The sequence below is a fragment of the Gobio gobio genome (genome assembly GCF_949357685.1).
Source record: "Gobio gobio genome assembly, chromosome: 25".
In the NCBI taxonomy this organism is placed as follows: domain Eukaryota; kingdom Metazoa; phylum Chordata; class Actinopteri; order Cypriniformes; family Gobionidae; genus Gobio; species Gobio gobio.
Genome location: NC_137121.1, coordinates 33,032,918 through 33,051,207, shown reverse-complemented (window position 1 = coordinate 33,051,207; position 18,290 = coordinate 33,032,918). Strand labels below are relative to the sequence as shown.

At 42.6% G+C, this 18,290-nt stretch overlaps 1 protein-coding gene across 1 annotated transcript in view; it reads right to left on the bottom strand.

Moving 5' to 3' along the window:
* gas2a (growth arrest-specific 2a) overlaps nucleotides 1-18,290 on the bottom strand; it is a 68,049-nt gene that overhangs the window by 28,795 nt on the left and 20,964 nt on the right. Inside the window, exon 3 of the mRNA XM_079809770.1 lies at nucleotides 13,068-13,192. Coding sequence (XP_079665896.1) covers nucleotides 13,068-13,192 — 125 coding nt within the window. The remainder of the gene's footprint in view (nucleotides 1-13,067; nucleotides 13,193-18,290) is intronic.

Below are 18,290 nucleotides of genomic sequence, written 5' to 3'. Positions count from 1 at the left end.
CTGCCTTGCAATCTGGAGTCAACAGCCTTCTCAGCCATTATAATTCAGATGGATCTTCTTAAGTGAGAGATTTGAAAACCTCATGGATAACACACTTCTTGTGAAGCACGAAATTCAGCTCACAGTTGTTCCCAATAGAGTTAGCATGTTGTTAAGCTAACAACTCACTACTTTAAAAAAAATGTCGCTAACAATGGACAGTTTGCTATTACTGGCAAGCAGTTATGGCAAAACTAGCCACAACTGAGAATCCATAACAGTTGGTAAGAATTCAGTTATTATGTACTCATCATAATGTGTTTTGGGCGAAATCTCTCCATCCATCCACCCATCTTTCAAACTGCTTGTCCTATGTAGGGTCTTTTGGTGAAACTATTTCAAAATATTAAGAAGGCAGCTCACTAGGTCTCGAAGCAGAGCTCCAGTTTTAGTATTAAAGTACGTATCCATCCACCCACCTATCTATTCCTCCATCTATCCAACCATCCATTCCTCCACCCATCTATCCATCCATCCATCTTCCAAACATCTTGTCCTACACTCATCACTCATCTTGTCCAAGACCCTACATACACTCTAAAAAATGCTGGGTTCAAAATAACCCAAGTTGGGTTGAAAATGGACTAACCAAGCAATTGGGTTGTTTTAAGCAAACATTTAACCCAACCACTGGGTTAAAACAACCCAATTGCTGGGTTAGTCCATTTTCAACCCAACTTGGGTTATTTTTAACCCAGCATTTTTTAGAGTGTATGTAGGGTCTTTTGGTCAAAGTATTTCTTCAAAATGCTAATAAGGAAGCTCACTAGGTCTTGAAGCAGAGCTCCAGTTTTTAGTTTTAAAGTACCCATCCATCCAAACTTAACCCTAACCCTAGTATTTAAGTACCCACCCATCCATCCATCCATCCATCCATTCCCTACATCCATCCATCCAAACTTAACCCTAACCCTAGTATTTAAGTACCCACCCATCCATCCATCCATTCCCTACTTTAACCCTAACCCTAACCCTAACCCTAGTATTAAAGTACCCACCCATCCATCCATCCATCCATCCATCCATCTGTCTTCCAAACTGCTTGTCCTATGTAGGGTCTTTTGGTCAAAGTATTTCTTCAAAATATTAAGAAGGCAGCATGCATCCATCCATCCATCCACCCACCTATCTATTCTTCCATCTATCCACCCATCCATCCATTCCTCCACCCATCTATCCATCCATCTTCCAAACTGCTTATGTAGGGTCTTTTGGTCAAAGTATTTCTTTCAAATGCTAATAAGGAAGCACACTAGGTCTCGAAGCAGAGCTCCAGTTTTTAGTTTTAAAGTATGCATCCATCCATCCATCCACCCACCTATCTATTCCTCCATCTATCCACCCATCCATCCATTCCTCCACCCATCTATCCATCCATCTTCCAAACTGCTTATGTAGGGTCTTTTGGTCAAAGTATTTCTTTCAAATGCTAATAAGGAAGCACACTAGGTCTCGAAGCAGAGCTCCAGTTTTTAGTTTTAAAGTACCCATACACCCACCCACCCACCCACACATCCATCCATCCATCCATCCATCCATCCATTGACCCATCCATCCATCCATCCAAACTTAACCCTTACCCGAGTATTAAAAGGGTTAGTTCACCCAAAAATGAAAATTCTGTCATTAATTACTCACCCTCACGTCGTTCGAGACCCGTAAGACCTCCGTTCATGTTCGGAACACAAATGAAGATATTTTTGTTGGAAGCTGATGGCTGAGAAAAGCTTCAGATAGGCCTCCATTGGCATTCAGTACACTTATACTCCCAAGACGGATAAAAGGCACTCAAAACATCGTTACAAAGTCCATCTCACCACAGTGACTCTACAATAATCTTACGATGCGACGACAATAGTTTTTGTGCGCAAAAAAAATCAAAATAACACCTTTATCCAACTTGTTACTGCCTTCCGTGTGTGCCTCCATGACGCATGTGCGAGAATATGACGCAGATCCGGCGTTCGGACACATGACCCAGAAGTGATTTGTTTACAATCAGAGGAAGACGCGCGTATCTCAGCTGTTGGATTCTACATTGATCGTGCTTTAGGTCTCGGCGTAGTGCTCAAAATGGGGTTAGAGTGGCATTTCATGGATTCCCGAACCCCGGCGCTACGTCATATTCTCGCGCATGCGTCGTGGAGGCACACGCGGAAGGCAATAACAAGCTGGATAAAGGTGTTATTTTGATTTTTTTTTGCGCACAAAAACTATTGTCGTCGCATCGTAAGATTATTGTAGAGTCACTGTGGTGAGATGGACTTTGTAACGACATTTTAAGTGCCTTTTATCGGTCTTGGGAGTATAAGTGTACTGAATGCCAATGGAGGCCTATCTGAAGCCTTTCTCAGCCATCAGCTTTCAACAAAAATATCTTCATTTGTGTTCCGAATATGAACGGAGGTCTTACGGGTGTCCAACGACATGAGGGTGAGTAATTAATGACAGAATTTTCATTTTTGGGTGAACTAACCCTTTAAGTACCCACCCATCCAATGTCACATGTCTAGTCTGTTTTGCTTGTGTTCTGAGTTGTCACATGTTCCTTTGTTCAGTTTTCCTGCCATTGTCCTTATGAGTTCATTCCATCACCTGTGTCCTTTTAATTAAGAATGTCTATCACCTGTGTCTTGCCCATTATCTTGTTTGCCCCTGTGTATTTAGTTCTCAGTTCTCCTTCTGTGTTTGTCGGTTCTCATTTCATGTTGGACGTGTTTGTGTGTTTGTTCCTGAGTTTTTATTAAAGTTTCCTGTTCTCCCTGTATCCTCGTTTCCGTGAGCTCATTGCCTGCCTGCCTGCACGTCTGTTCGTAACATCCATCCATTCCCTACTCTAACCCTAACCCTAGTATTAAAGTACCCACCCATCCACCCATCCACCCATCCATCCATCTGTCTTCCAAACTGCTTGTCCTATGTAGGGTCTTTTGGTCAAAGTATTTCTTCAAAATATTAAGAAGGCAGATCACTAGGTCTCAAAGCAGAGCTCCAGTCTTTAGTATTAAATCCATCCATTCCTCCACCCAAAAAGGGGATTTCTTGTTTAAAGCTGATAATGTTACTGGCTATGGATTTAGAGAAGTTTTAGAAGCCCCCTTTCCCATCTCACCCCCTGCATTTCCTTTCTCACCAATTCCCTACAGTTGTCCTTTTCTGCCAGTCTCTCTTCATGCTTTCGCTGGCAGACGTCACCCACTAACCATGAACAGTTTATGATCTCTCTTGTTTTTGTCTGTGTCTCTTTTACTATCTGGCTCACTCTCCCCCCTGCAGGGGTCCAGACTGCAGGCTTCTATTATCACATATGCTTTCACAAACACAATCCCCCCTTCTCTAATCAATAATCAATACGGGTGAAAGCGACAGTGATAGATACATGCATGCATAAGGAGATGGTGGAGGTCGAATAACACATGAATCTCAACGGGAGATTTACCCAGTGTACGGTTTCATACAGCGCACTGAGAAAGGTTAGGTGAGGTCATGCTGGAAGAATGTAGTAGTTGCTGGAATGGATTGTTTTCTCTCGCTTTTCCAGAACATTCTCAAGCTTCCCCAATGACTTGTTATTAAAGTATTAGTTCCTCATGTATAGTAATCATTGATCACTGGAATGACAAGAAGAACTACGAAAACAAAACCAGCTATTATAATCTATAGCACCTTTCTAGAAATGCTAGAACGACTTCAGATATATTTAAGTCGACATTTATGTGATTAAAGTCGAGTCGACTAGTCGCTGATGATTTCATCAATGAACAAATAAGCCTGAACCTCGAACTGAGACTCGAAAAGATGATTTTCTAAAAATCATTGTGTTCATCTGAAGAAAGTAAGTCATATACATCGTGGATGGGATGAGGGTGAGCAAATGAGTGAATTTTAATTTTTTGCAGGAGTCTCTCTCTCTCTCTCTCTCTCTCTCTCTCTCTCTCTCTCAGAGGGTAGATGTGTTTGATCTGGTGTCTCTGTAGCCTCTGGACTGTGTAATAAATGAACTGCTGTAACTCTCTCACTCTTTCTATCCCTGAGGAGTCACAGCCTCAAATATTCCTCACATCTGTGCTGTTTTCACACATACACATATAGCGATCTACCAACCCAGCGTGCAGCAGGGCTCTGACACCTTTACACACATTTAAAAACAGTGTAGTGGCACCTTTTATAATCACACTCATATTCATCTTAACCTAAACGTATCATATTAACTTAAAATAGCCTAATTTACATAACTAAAATTGTAATAACAGTAATATATAACCTGCTATTTATGTCCAACACCTTATGATTCAATGTTGCCATTCTGAACGGATCTGTACTGGAACTGATTGAAAATTATTGACTGAAATGAAACTTGAAATTCAATCTCGTTCTTATGAGACAAGCTGATTAGATTTCCCAGAAGCAAACTCTGTGACAGGAACCTGAAACATGAATATGAAACAAAACAACCTCCTTAGCGGAGTATGTCAGCCAACATATGTAGCCATTTTACAGCAGACATGCTTACCGACACAGTCTGAAATAATATACTTAAAATATATATATATATATATATATATCATGGTCTAATACATTGGGAAATCATCGAACCTGCCATGGCTATTTAAACACTTCTTTTGTGTTGGCAATATTCAGTGCATTCAGTACTGTGTAGGTATATATCATGATTGCTTTGATATGCCAAAGGAGAAAACTCTAGTCCATGAGTTCTACTGTGTAGTTCTTGCACTGTTATCCTTCGGGACTCTATTAGTAGAACTGGAGCGAGTCATAACTAACAGAAAGCCCCACTCTGAGTATCTGTAAGAGGTGGTTTTTGGCCAAGACAAGCAGAAATATTTTCTTAATTTACCATCGAAAAAATCTCCTGATCTTAATGGTTTTCCCATCTGGAGGAGTTTTTGAACACTTAACAAGTCACTGCTTTCATTAGACTGCTCTGTTAAAATGAGAAAGCTCAGTGATTTTCCAAAGTTCATCGTCCCACAATGCCGAGGTTTGGCAGAAAATGGCAAGCAGCCCTGACTCCAGACAAAAGTCTTTGTATGAGAAAGAAACTGCAAAAATGCATTCAATACAAGCACCTGGAACTGATAAATGGCAGTATTGTATAAGCTTAGTTTGAAAACATGCTGAATTAAGGACATACATGCAACATTGCTAGAGGAAATTCAGAAAACTATGAAATAATTAATTCAGAGTGCTATGTGTCCCTGGTCCCTGGATCGTGATTCAATCTACCTCTGCTCTGTCAAGCTTCAACCTTCATAACACCTTTTGAAGAAGGGCATTATTAACAGCAACTCATACCCAGGGTAGCAAGTAACCCTACTGTAACACTCAGTGATGATTGGGGAGGGCCAAACTATATACCCTTAGCCTCATTGAATAATTGTTGCTTATTCCCACAGCTCTAGCGAGGAGCAACGAGAGTGAGCTGCCACATCACGATGCCACCTTTACCTTTTATCTTCATACTCCTTACAAATCTCATGTTATATACACTCACCTAAAGGATTATTAGGAACACCACACTAATACTGTATTTGTCCCCCTTTTGCCTTCAGAACTGCCTTAATTCTACGTGGTTCAACAAGGTGCTGAAAGCATTCTTTAGAAATGTTGGTCCATATTGATAGTATAGCATCTTGCAGTTGATGGAGATTTGTGGGATGCACATCCAGGGCACGAAGCTCCCGTTCCACCACATCCCAAAGATGCTCTATTGGATTGAGATCTGGAGACTGTGGGGCCATTTTAGTACAGTGAACTTATTGTCATGTTCAAGAAACCAATTTGAAATGATTCGAGCTTTGTGACATGGAGCATTATCCTGCTGGAAGTAGCCATCAGAGGATGGGGACATGGTGGTCATAAAGGGATGGACATGGTCAGAAACAATGCTCAGGTAGGCCGTGGCATTTAAACCATGCCCAATTGGCACTAAAGGGCCTAAAATGTGCCAAGAAAACATCCCCCACACCATTACACCACCACCACCAGCCTGCACAGTGGTAACAAGGCATGATGGATCCATGTTCTCATTTTGTTTACGCCAAATTCTGACTCTACCATCTGAATGTTTCAACAGAAATCAAGACTCATCAGACCAGGCAACATTTTTCCAGTCTTCAACTATCCAATTTTGGTGAGCTCATGCAAATTGTAGCCTCCTTTTCCTATTTGTAGTGGAGATGAGTGGTACCCGGTGGGGTCTTCTGCTGTTGTAGCTCATCCGCCTCAAGGTTGTGCATGTTGTGGCTTCACAAATGCTTTGCTGCATACCTCGGTTGTAACGAGTGGTTATTTCAGTCAAAGTTGCTCTTCTATCAGCTTGAATCAGTCGGCCCATTCTCCTCTGACCTCTAGCATCAACAAGGCATTTTCGCCCACAGGACTGCCGCATACTGGATGTTTTTCCCTTTTCACACCATTCTTTGTAAGCCCTAGAAATGGTTGTGCGTGAAAATCCCAGTAACTGAGCAGATTGTGAAATACTCAGACTGGCCCGTTTGGCACCAACAACCATGCCACGCTCAAAATTGCTTAAATCACCTTTCTTTCCCATTCTGACATTCAGTTTGGAGTTCAGGAGATTGTCTTGACCAGGACCACACCCCTAAATGCATTGAAGCAACTGCCATGTGATTGGTTGATTAGATAATTGCATTAATGAGAAATTGAACAGGTGTTCCTAATAATCCTTTAGGTGAGTGTAGTTCCTCTATGACCACACTATCACCTCCAAATCCAAACTGGAGGGGCGACAGATGAGGAGTGGGAATATTTGCCCAGTCTTCCTAATCTGTATAAGGCTATAAATGCTTTCTAACATAAATTATTCTCTCATTGTCACCTCCAGGTCCAAACTTGAGGGGCGACAGATGAGGAGTGGGACCCCAGTGACGGTGTTGCCCAGTCTACCTAACCTGTACCAGCCCTAAAGACAGCTTACCAAGGAGGCTCACAGAGAGCCATACAACTCAATATCACTGTCTCTGGGGAGTGGAGGCCTTAGCATTACAGCCCTCTAGAGCGAAAGGAGGCCCATTTATGCTCTACCCCAAAGCCACACTGGAGGGGGGACAGCTAAAGTGGGACGCGAGAAGTGGAATAGCCCATCTTTTTTTCTGATATGTCTTGCAACCCTCCCTATGTGAATGTAAAAGGATCATACACTTATACCTGTGAGAAAGTGGAAAGCAGAATTGCCCATCTTTCCTCATCAATGGCCTCCAGTGCACAACTATAAATATGGAAAGAGTATATTGCCACTTCCGAAGTCGCCACACTGGGAGAGCGAGAGGCGGAACAACCCATCTTCTTTCAGCTACGTCTGGCAACTTGTCCTATGTGAATATGAAAGGAGCGTACATTTCTATCTCCGTATTTATAAAGGAGAAAAGTGTGATGCGAGAAGCGGAATAGCCCATATTTCTTCACCGATGCCAGCCAGTGCACAACTATAAACACGGGAAGAGCATGTTAATACTATCGAATTCGCAACACTGGGGAGACAATAGTTGATTTCTATAATTGATAGTTGATAGTCTTCTTTCAGCTGTCTAACCAACCCTTCATATGCAAATATGAAAGGGGCAGAAAGCAGCATATAAGTGTTAAGTAAGGTTCTCCTAGAAAAGCCAGCGAACATAACATGTATTTTCTCTAATCTCCAAGTACGAGAGATTGAAAAGGGCAACAGAGCTGAGAACAGCTCTATCTGCTCCTAAACTTCTACATAGGAAAAAACTCTGCAGGTCCATGAAAGCTGACCCCAACATCAGCATAGGCTGGAGGGGGAGGAGCCTAAAGCGAGAGAGAAATATACGTTTCCTCCATATCTGCTACATATAAATCCTTCAACCATCACAGACCCCAATTCTCCTCGCCACCAACGCCGCTCTGTATCCACAATAGACGTTTTACACTGAATGGCCGCAAGCTACGTGGCATGGAGGGCTAGCCCGTGCCCTCCATGCAAAAGAGCTCAGTAGGAGAGCCAACACCAACAGTGTTGTCGGAGGCTGCGTATGTACCCCTTTCCCTCCATTGCTCTGCTCTCTGTAGTCCTTGCGAGGGTTCGTCAGGACTAACCGTCTGGCCGCCCAGAGTATGGTTTGCAGACTTGGTGTCTCTCCTAGAAGGCTCTCTGTGGGAGATTCCGACTGGGAGGGACCTTCTGTCCCAGATTTGGGGGACAATCTTTTACCCCTGACGGAGATTTGGAAACTGTGGGTCTGACACTTGAGGGGTACCAGCTCATAGATACCATTTTTAACGCAATAGGCTCCATTCACTAGGAGACTGTATGCTCTTAAAGGTCCCATGGCATGGCATTTTTCTATTATTTTATAGTGTTTCCTGAGGTGTACTTATATTGTTAGTATGATTTTTACATCATAAAATGTCATAATTTAGAAATAAAAGGCCTTTTTTCTATACTGCTGTTTGCCCTGTGGCTGACTGCCCTGTTTCAAGAGGCGTGTCTGCTGTGAGACTTCAGTAAAAACGCCCACTGTTGTGATTGGCTGACATCTTTGCATTTCAAATGAGCGGAGGGGGCGTGGTTTAACGAGGTCTACGACGCACGAGCTGCTGCCAGAGAGACGGATGGACCTGAGTTCACTTCTCATCAGTTCTCTCAGCATGTCTCAGTTCAGGGTGAACTGTTGTAGTTACTAGAATATACTTCAGGTTATTAGTTTATTTCTAGTCGGAGGGGCTGTCACTCATGTCAGAAAGTTAGTAACTTTAGTAAATTATGGATCAGCGCTGACTCGAGACGCGAACCGTTTAGAACGATTCAGTCCGATTTGGTGAACTGGTTCGGTTCACTAAAAAGAACCGATTCAAAAGAATGATTCGTTCGCGAACCGGACATCACGGAGACGGAGCGATTGCTAACAAAGTTATTTATAGTAACTACTGAGTTATGAGAGCGCTGTCTGTCAGCGCGAGTTTATTGTGTTTGTATCTGAGAGTTCTGAATAAAAACGAGTCCCAGTCACGCCGAGTCCGTCTTCATCATTATTCTACCAACTTTGTAACACATGCAATGTACCATTACAGCGAGATGAACGAGTTAGTAAGTTTGATTAAAGCATTATTTCTAGATATGTTCCAATCATATGAAAAGCGTCAGTGACGCGCATTGAGTAACTTACACAGCGCAAACAAAGACACAACAGCAGTAATCGAATGTAATCCAGTTTATTGTGGGGAAAGCTGGCTAGCCTAGCCAGATACCCTCACGCTTACCCCCCGTCTGCTTAATCTCACGCCGCGTTTGGTGCCTCCGCTGTGGGCCAGATGCAGTACTGGGGGTCGGGGATGTTGAAGGCCGAGCTTTGGCGTGTGTGAGTTTTATCTCTAAAGATGTGGCTCTGCCGATGTTAAGCAGAAACTCCCGACTGTATGCACATTTAAGAACAGATAGACGCGACGAGGACGTACAAAAACACTGACTCACAAGATAGAAAACACGAAAACACCGTTCTGTCGGGAGAGAGAGAAGCCGCAGTGTGTGCACGAATAATAAATAATAAGCTACACAGAAGAAATCACTGATCACAGATCAGAAGGAACTGAAAAAACACTTCTGTTTTCATTTGTACATCCAAACACTGAGAAACTGGCAGCGTTCACTCGTTCACAACCCATGATCTCTCGAGCGTTTGCATGGGCGTGCCAGATTCTCTGGGTGGAGGTTCCTGCTTGGACGTCAAACCAGGAGACTTCAGGATTGGCTCGTCTGGCCTGTCATTTTCTCAAAGGCAGAGAAAGACAGCCAGAACTCGGTTTTACACCGATCAACATTTCTATCCACTTGGGGACAATATTCAGGCTAGGGGAACTCATATTAATGTTGAAATACCTCATAAAATGAAAATTTCATGCCATGGGACCTTTAAGTGACGTCTCTTTGCATCACAACCGAGGTTCCGCCGCTACCAAACATTGGGTTTCGGATGCGATCAAAGGCACACAATATCGTTTCTCCTCTTGGCATCAGAGCCCATTATACTCAGGGTGTGGCTGCTTCAACGGCATTGTCAAGAGGTGCGCCTTTGCAGGATGTTTGTGCTGGGGCAGGCTGGTGCTGGGGCACACATTCATATGGTTTTATAGTGTGGATGTAACCCCAGGATCACAAGTACTTTTGGGCTGATTCAATCCTGTAACTGCAGGTTTGTGCTTGTGTATACTTTTCACAGACTGTGGTTCAGTCACATTTTTGTGTGCAGAAGGAGTCTGACAATAGCTGGTATACTCCACACGGAGATCTGATCTCACCATCATCGAGTCCTCCTGGGATTACATGAAGAAACTGAGACAGACTAAATCTAGAAGAACTGCGGCAACGTCTTCAAGACACTTGAAGAAACCTTCCTGCAAAGCTACCTGAAAAACTATGAGCAAGTGTACCTGGACCAAGGCTGCTTTAAATGCAAAGGGTGGTGACGGATGCCGGATACCATGGTTCGAGTCCCACTCAGTTAGGACCTGTAACAGTTGGTGCCGTGACCCGGATGGGAGTAAGGTTTAGGGGACGAGTGTAATAGACGTAGTCCAGTAAGAGCTATGCGTGTAAACCTCATTCAACTGATCTCAAGAGCTCTAGCGACTGATGCTAGAGTCTGCTGTGTTTTTAGCCTTCTTGTTAGAATGCCCGCCTCCCACGCCGGAGACCATGGTTCAATTCCCGCACACTTACTTTACAACATTTTTGCACAAGTAAAACTTTGAGCCTCAAACTTTTCACAGTACTTCTTGGAGTGAGGTTTCTTTAAGCGTCTTGGAGACGTGGCCGCAGTTCTTCTGGATTTAGTTTGTCTCCATTTGTTCTGTTTCTTCATTTAATCTCAGGCAGACTCAATGATGGTGAGATCCGATCTCTGTGTGGAGCGTACGGGCTGCTGTCAGACTCCCTGCGCATACAAAGCCATATCACCCTGTAGCCCAAGTCTGGTTTCCCACTAAGCAAGGCTGAGCCTGGTCAGTACCTGGATGGGAGACCTCATGGGAAAACCAGGATGCTGCTAGGGGTGTTAGTGAGGCCAGCAGGGGGCGCTCACCCTGTGGTCTGTGTGGGTCCTAATACCCCAGTATAGGGATGGGGACTCTATACTGTAACAAGCACCGTCCTTCGGATGAGGTGTTAAACCGAGGTCCTGACTCTCTGTGGTCATTAAAAATCCCAGGATGTCCTTCGGAAAAAGAGTAGGGGTGTAACCCCGGCATCCTGGCCAAATTTGTCCATTGGCCTCTGTCCATCATGGCCTCCTAATCATCCCCATACACTGACTGTCTTCATCACTCGGTCTCCTCTCCACCAATCAGCTGGTGTGTGGTGGGCGTTCTGACACAATATGGCTGCCGTCGCATCATCAGGTGGTGCTGCACATTGGCCTGTCGTGATAGTCAATAATAGTCAGCATCCGTTTTTATATAAATTTTTGCCGAGCGTTACATTATATGATCACGTTCTTATACATGTAAATGCTTCTAAGCGCGACAAGACACAAGAGAACGCGCTGTATGTCAATGTCCTGTGTGTATGGATGCGTCTCATGTCAGCTAATCGAGGGACACTCTGACACACAAACATTCGACGCACAGACAGACTCGCGTCAGTCTCCTGCGCGCATCGAGTTCTCTTTTGCTCTTGAACAAACAATAACAATAACACAGAGAACTTTGAGTATTCTCATATTAGGAGTCTTAAATTAGTTAAATAACGTCTTAAATTAACTTAAATAGTTGTGAGGAAATTGAGATGCGCGGGACTGAGCGTGAGAAATCCGCGTCATGTTCGTCAGCGGCCGCTCTTAAAGTGACTAACAGGGAAGGCACAGGTAAAAATAACCTTTATTATAATGGGTTTATGTAACGATTGTTTTTAAGTTCACTTAAATTAAAAGTTGAAAGTTGAAAGTAAAAGTTTTTTTAAAGCCTAATAAATGTTGAAATTGGCAGCTTTCAGTTATACTGTAATGTAACGTCATTAATGTTTCATAGAGACATCAGTGATACTTTCATAAAAACATAATACAACACATATTTAAAATATGCTGTCAATAAATTGTTTCTACATTAATTTGGAGAGTAACTGAAATTATTACAATATCAAAACATTAAAAACATATTAATCGTGATTAATTACAGAAAAAAAATAGATTAATTAGTTACTTTTTTACCTAAAACTCAATCATCCGTTGCAGTTTTCCAGCTGTTTATTCAAGTGCAGGTGTACCTGCATTATTATGCCATTATCATTATTTTAGATGAAAACGGTCTCAGAACGACAATATTATCGTTTATCGCAATAATTTCTTGGCCAATTTATCGTCCAGCAAAATTTGTTATCGTGACAGGCCTAGATGCACATTGGTGGTGGTTGAGGAGATTCCCCCCTTCTATATGTAAAGAGCTTTGAGTACCCAGAAAAGCGCTACATAAATGTAACACATTATTATTATTATTATTAAAGATCTCACTGGATTATTACAATAAAAGGAATGTTTGTAAATTGGAAAAAGGTGCAACACTCACTCTTGAAGAAATCCAACTTTATTGATTAAAAAACGTGACGGTTCTGCAAAGGCCTTCATCAGGAATGTTTAGAAAAGTAAACATATGTAAACACACTACAGCAAAATATATAACAACATTTTTTGGTGAAAATACTAACGTGACTAAGACTTTTGCACAGTAATGTATGTAACCCAGTTCCCTGAGATGGGAAGGAGACAATGCGTCGCGTTGCCATACTTTAAGTACGCCTGTGCCACTTCTTCAGACAATTGAATCTGTTGGCGTCATTTGCAGGTGCCACTTTATGTACGTAGTCAAGTACTATGTAACGTCACCTGACTTTGTACATGGCCAATAGTATTGCCGTGTTTTCATGTGATTCAGACACTGAAGATGTACCCATAGTGTCAACGCAATGACGCAGCGTCTCGTTCCTAAACACAATGTTACTTAATTTTATAAGATAAATAATAATAAATGAGTACCTTTCCTGGCGAACTCACTTCTGAGTCATTTTGCCTGAACTTCTCCTGCAGAGTCTCAGCCAGCTGACACAACAGGAAACCGTTATCTAACCGATCCATGAAGCTCTCGGCGGTGATTTCCACACCTGATGCAAAATATGACAGAAAGAGATTAATGTCTCACAAAAACAAAACTTTTCTGCATTGTACTTGGGTTATCCTAACTCTGATTGGTAGATTACTGAAGTACTGCATAATGGTCAGAAATGAGCTTTACAGCATATGGGAATTAATCTGTATTCTCAAATCAGGCTAAGGCATTAATTCATAACATTCATTCAATATCATTACTCATGACATAACTATAAATTGAGTAAAACTTAATGAGTGAAATACTTGAGTAAATTTAAACGTTCAAAGAAATAAAATTAAGATGAAAGCCTGTATGTATAATGCATTATAAAAGTATTTTTTGATGCAGTAATTATGCCTTATAATGCATTGTATGGTCTCATGAATAATTGTAACCACAGTTATAATACATTATAATACATATCTATTCATCGAACACACCTTTAGAAAGTATAATGGATTAAAACACATGACAAACAACCAATTTCAAAATCTGCAAATATTATAATGCATTTTAACATTGGTTACAATTATTTATGAAAATATATAATGTATTATAATGTACATTATAAATATCTTTATAATGCATTATGCATAAGGGCTTTAAGTAAAGGGTTACCCTAATCTATAAGTAACATTTCAAACATTATTAATATCATCTTGGATTGTTAATATCATTATCATTACTCGTTATATCATACTCATAATATATAACATTATTACTGTTATGAGTATGATGACGTGTATGTATTCATATTGAAAAATGAATTGTGTTATATATGACAGAATATGTACATTTCTTTGTATTTAATTTAATTCTCTTGCTTAAACTGAAATTTAAACTAAAAATCTGCACCAAACTAAATTCAGATTCAGGGATTTTAAAGGCATTCTCGATTCATACTCTTCATGACGCGCAACAGTCTCAACTCCAGACATTTGTTGCAGCTATGATTCACAAATAAACACATTTAAGTCCCCAAAACAGACAAGTGTTTTGGAAGGAAACAGCTGATTTATTTTGCAATAGTAATCCAGATGAAACACAGAGACAGACTCAATTCTACAGAGATCAACATGTGGCGGTTGCATTTTACTGACTTCCAGACTATCATTCTTTCTACATGATGTCACTGTGAAACAGGAGGTGGTGGCAGGGGGTTGGGGTATCTGTGGAAAGAGCATATTTTCTCATCTACTCCATGTTTTTTTTTTTCTTTTCATAAAGAGGGGGCGTCAGTGGTCGAGGGGGTTTAGATGTTTTAATGAGTTCCAAATGTGGTAATTGAGCCCAGTGGAGAGGAGACGGAGGGCTTGTGAAACTCTTTCTGAACGTACCTCCCTTATTCCATCTCAAACAATATCTTACACTCGCTCCATCTCCAAAGAACCACAATATATACACCCCCTATCCCCATATTTTGAACTCAAAATCCAAATGATAGGCGGGAACTGATTGAACAGATTACTCAGTGTCATGGCAATATTGACAATATTGAAATTGCCAAAAGTATTGGGACACCCCTCCACATCACTGAATTCAGGTGTTCAATCAATTAATGGCCACAGGTGTATAAATCAAGCACTAGGCCTGCAGACGCTTCTACACACATTAGTGAAAGAATGGGCCGCTCTCAGGAGCTCAGAGAACTCAAGCGTGGGGCCGTGATCGGTTGACACCTGTGCAATAAGTCCATTCGGGACATTTCCTCACTACTAATATTCCACGCTAAACTGTTAGTGGTGTTATAACAAAGTGGAAGCAACTGGGAACAACAGCAACTCAGCCACAAAGTGGTAGGCGTAAAATCACAGAGCGGGGTCAGCGCATGCTGAGGGTCACAGTGCGCAGAAGTCGCCAACTTTCTGCAGAGTCAGTCGCTCCAGACCTCCAAACTTCATGTGACCTTCAGATGAGCTCAAGAACAGTGTGTAGAGCTTCAGGGAATGGGTTTCCATGGCCGAGCAGCTCATCCAAGCCTTACATCACCAAGTGCAATGCAAAGCGTGGGATGCAGTGGGGTAAAGCGCGCCGCCACTGGACTCTAGAGCAGCGGAGACGTGTTCTCTGGAGTGACCAATCACACTTCTCTGTCTGGCGATCCCATGGACGAGTCTGGGTTTGGCGGTTGCCAGGAGAACAGGACTTGCCTGACTGCATTGTGCCAAGTGTAAAGTTTGGTGGAGGGGGGATTATGGTGTGGGGTTGTTTTTCAGGGGTCGGGCTTGGCCCCTTAGTTCCAGTGAAAGGAACTCTTAATGCTTCAGCATACCAAGACATTTTGGACAATTTCATGCTCCCAACTTTGTGGGAACAGTTTGGGGACGTCTCCTTTCTGTTCCAACATGACTGAACCAGTGCACAAAGCGTCGGTCCATAAAGACATGGATGAGCGAGTTTGGTGTGAAGGAACTTGACTGTCCTGCACAGAGTCCTGACCTCAACCCGATAGAACAGCTTTGGGATGAATTAGAGTGGAGACTGAGAGCCAGGCCTTCTCGTCCAACATCAGTGCCTGACCTCACAAATGCGCTTCTAGAAGAATGGTTAAAAATCCCCATAAACACACTAACCCTTGTGGAAAGCCTTCCCAGAAGAGTTGAAGCTGTTAGAGCTGCAGAGGGTGGGCCAACTCCATATTAAACCCTACGGACTAAGAATGGGATGACGTTAAAGTGGCAGGCGTCCCAAAACTTTTGGCAATATAGTGTATGTTCATTGAGGATAACTTTTAAATGTTAATAATGATGTTATGAATGTAATGGGAAAAAAATATTTTGTCTGAAATATTTCCATTCATCAACCACTGTTTGATTGTACATATAATCCTCTGGTGCAATCCGGGACGGCATTACAAATAAACCATTCATTTGTCCCTGATGCTGAGGACCATCTGAAGGCTGTACAATTAATCAATTAGTTTAAGAAAGCAACTCTGCAGAAACAGTGATGTTATCGTCCAGTTCAGTTCTCATCAAACAGTGTCAGAGCGTTCAGACCAATAAATGAAATGGCCATCTGTATACTATATGCAGTATAGACAGTGATTATAATGGGTATTTGCTTTTAACGTGACAACACTCATGTCTGGTGTAGGGTCATGTCCATGGCCAGGGCCTGTGGGGCAATAATGTAGAAGCCTTCGTTGACGTCTTGCTCTTGTCACAATCATACTGGACTATGTCTAACTCCTCGCTGCACACTTAGAGGCCATTTACACAACACTAAAGAATTGGTAAAAACCATGACATTACATGTTTGTTTAGTCTAAAGTCATGTTCGTTTGGTGGCCTGGCATGCATAAAGCCACAGTCATACTAGATATTGAGCATGCACAATTTATTTGGACACTGCAACGGTCGTGACATGACATCATGCACTGCGGTGTCTTTTTTATAAACATGAATTCAACATATATATATATATATATATATTAGTGGCTCCTGGCAAGACCAGTAAAAGGTCAAATTGTGTTCCTGTAGCACAGATCAGTTTCAGAGATCTGAGCAGTTATTTGTCTAAAAAAATAACACAGAGACAGGCGTAAGCCTCTAAAGAGTGTGGTAGATGTGGATGGGGATCTAGTGGTTGGTGTGTGGTTGTATATGAAGCCCCTGTGCGGCCCACTGCGGCTCCTGGCTTCCTTTTGCTCCAGGCAGACCAAAGACAAAGCCCTGGTTTCAGCTGGCTGTTCACGGCCTGAGAGCAGCCAGAAATTCCACAGACATCCCCCTCCACACACACACACACACACACACACACACACACACACACACACACACACACACACAGAACAGACGCCAGGACAGTGACACACTACCATTATTTTCGGTTCAGAATCTGTCTCCTGGTTGAAATGGTGAGTGGTATTCAGGATCTTATTAATGCGGGGAAATGTTGGAAAAGAAGACACATGCCATCATGCCTGTACATGCACATAAATAGTAAATAGAAATATCTGGAACTATGTGAGTCTGCCTACATTTCTGCAAAACTGTAATAACGTACGTATGCATGCATTTTACTGCAGTTTCCAGCTGAAATGAACACTAGAGGCATTCAAATGGCAACATCATTTTCACACAAATTGGGATTACAGGGGCAAATTATTGATTAAGTCAAGCCATTCGTGACATTTCCTCACAACTAAATATTCCACGCTCAACTGTTAGTGGGATTATAACAAAGTGGAAGCAATTGGGAACAACAGCAACTCATCCACGAAGTGGTAGGCCACGTAAAATCACAGAGCGGGGTCAGCGCATGCTGAGGGTCAGAGTGCGCAGAAGTCGCCAACTTTCTGCAGAGTCAATAGCTCCAGACCTCCAAACTTCTGTGGCCTTCAGATGAGCTCAAGAACAGTGTGTAGAGCTTCAGGGAATGGGTTTCCATGGCCGAGCAGCTCATCCAAGCCTTACATCACCAAGTGCAATGCAAAGCGTGGGATACAGTGGGGTAAAGCGCGCCGCCACTGGACTCTAGAGCAGTGAGACATGTTCTCTGGAGTGACCAATCACACTTCTCTGTCTGGCAATCCGATGGATGAGTCTGGGTTTGGCGGTTGGCAGGAGAACGGGACTTGCCTGACTGCATTGTGCCAAGTGTAAAGTTTGGTGGAGGGGGGATTATGGTGTGTGGTTGTTTTTCAGGGGTTGGGCTTGGCCCCTTAGTTCCAGTGAAAGGAACTCTTAATGCTTCAGCATCCCAAGACATTTTGGACAATTTCATGCTCCCATCTTTGTGGGAACAGTTTGGGGACGGCCCCTTCTTGTCCCAACATGACTGAACCAGTGCACAAAGCGTCGCTCCATAAAGACATGGATGAGCGAGTTTGGTGTGGAGGAACTTGACTGGCCTGCACAGAGTCCAGACCTCAACCCGATAGAACACCTTTGGGATGAATTAGAGCGGAGACTGAGAGCCAGGCCTTCTCGTCCAACATCAGTGCCTGACCTCACAAATGCGCTTCTAGAAGAATGGTCAAAAATCCCCATAAACACACTCCTAAACCTTGTGGAAAGCCTTCCCAGAAGAGTTGAAGCTGTTAGAGCTGCAAAGGGTGGGCCGACTCCATATTAAACCCTACGGATTAAGAATGGAATGGCATTAAA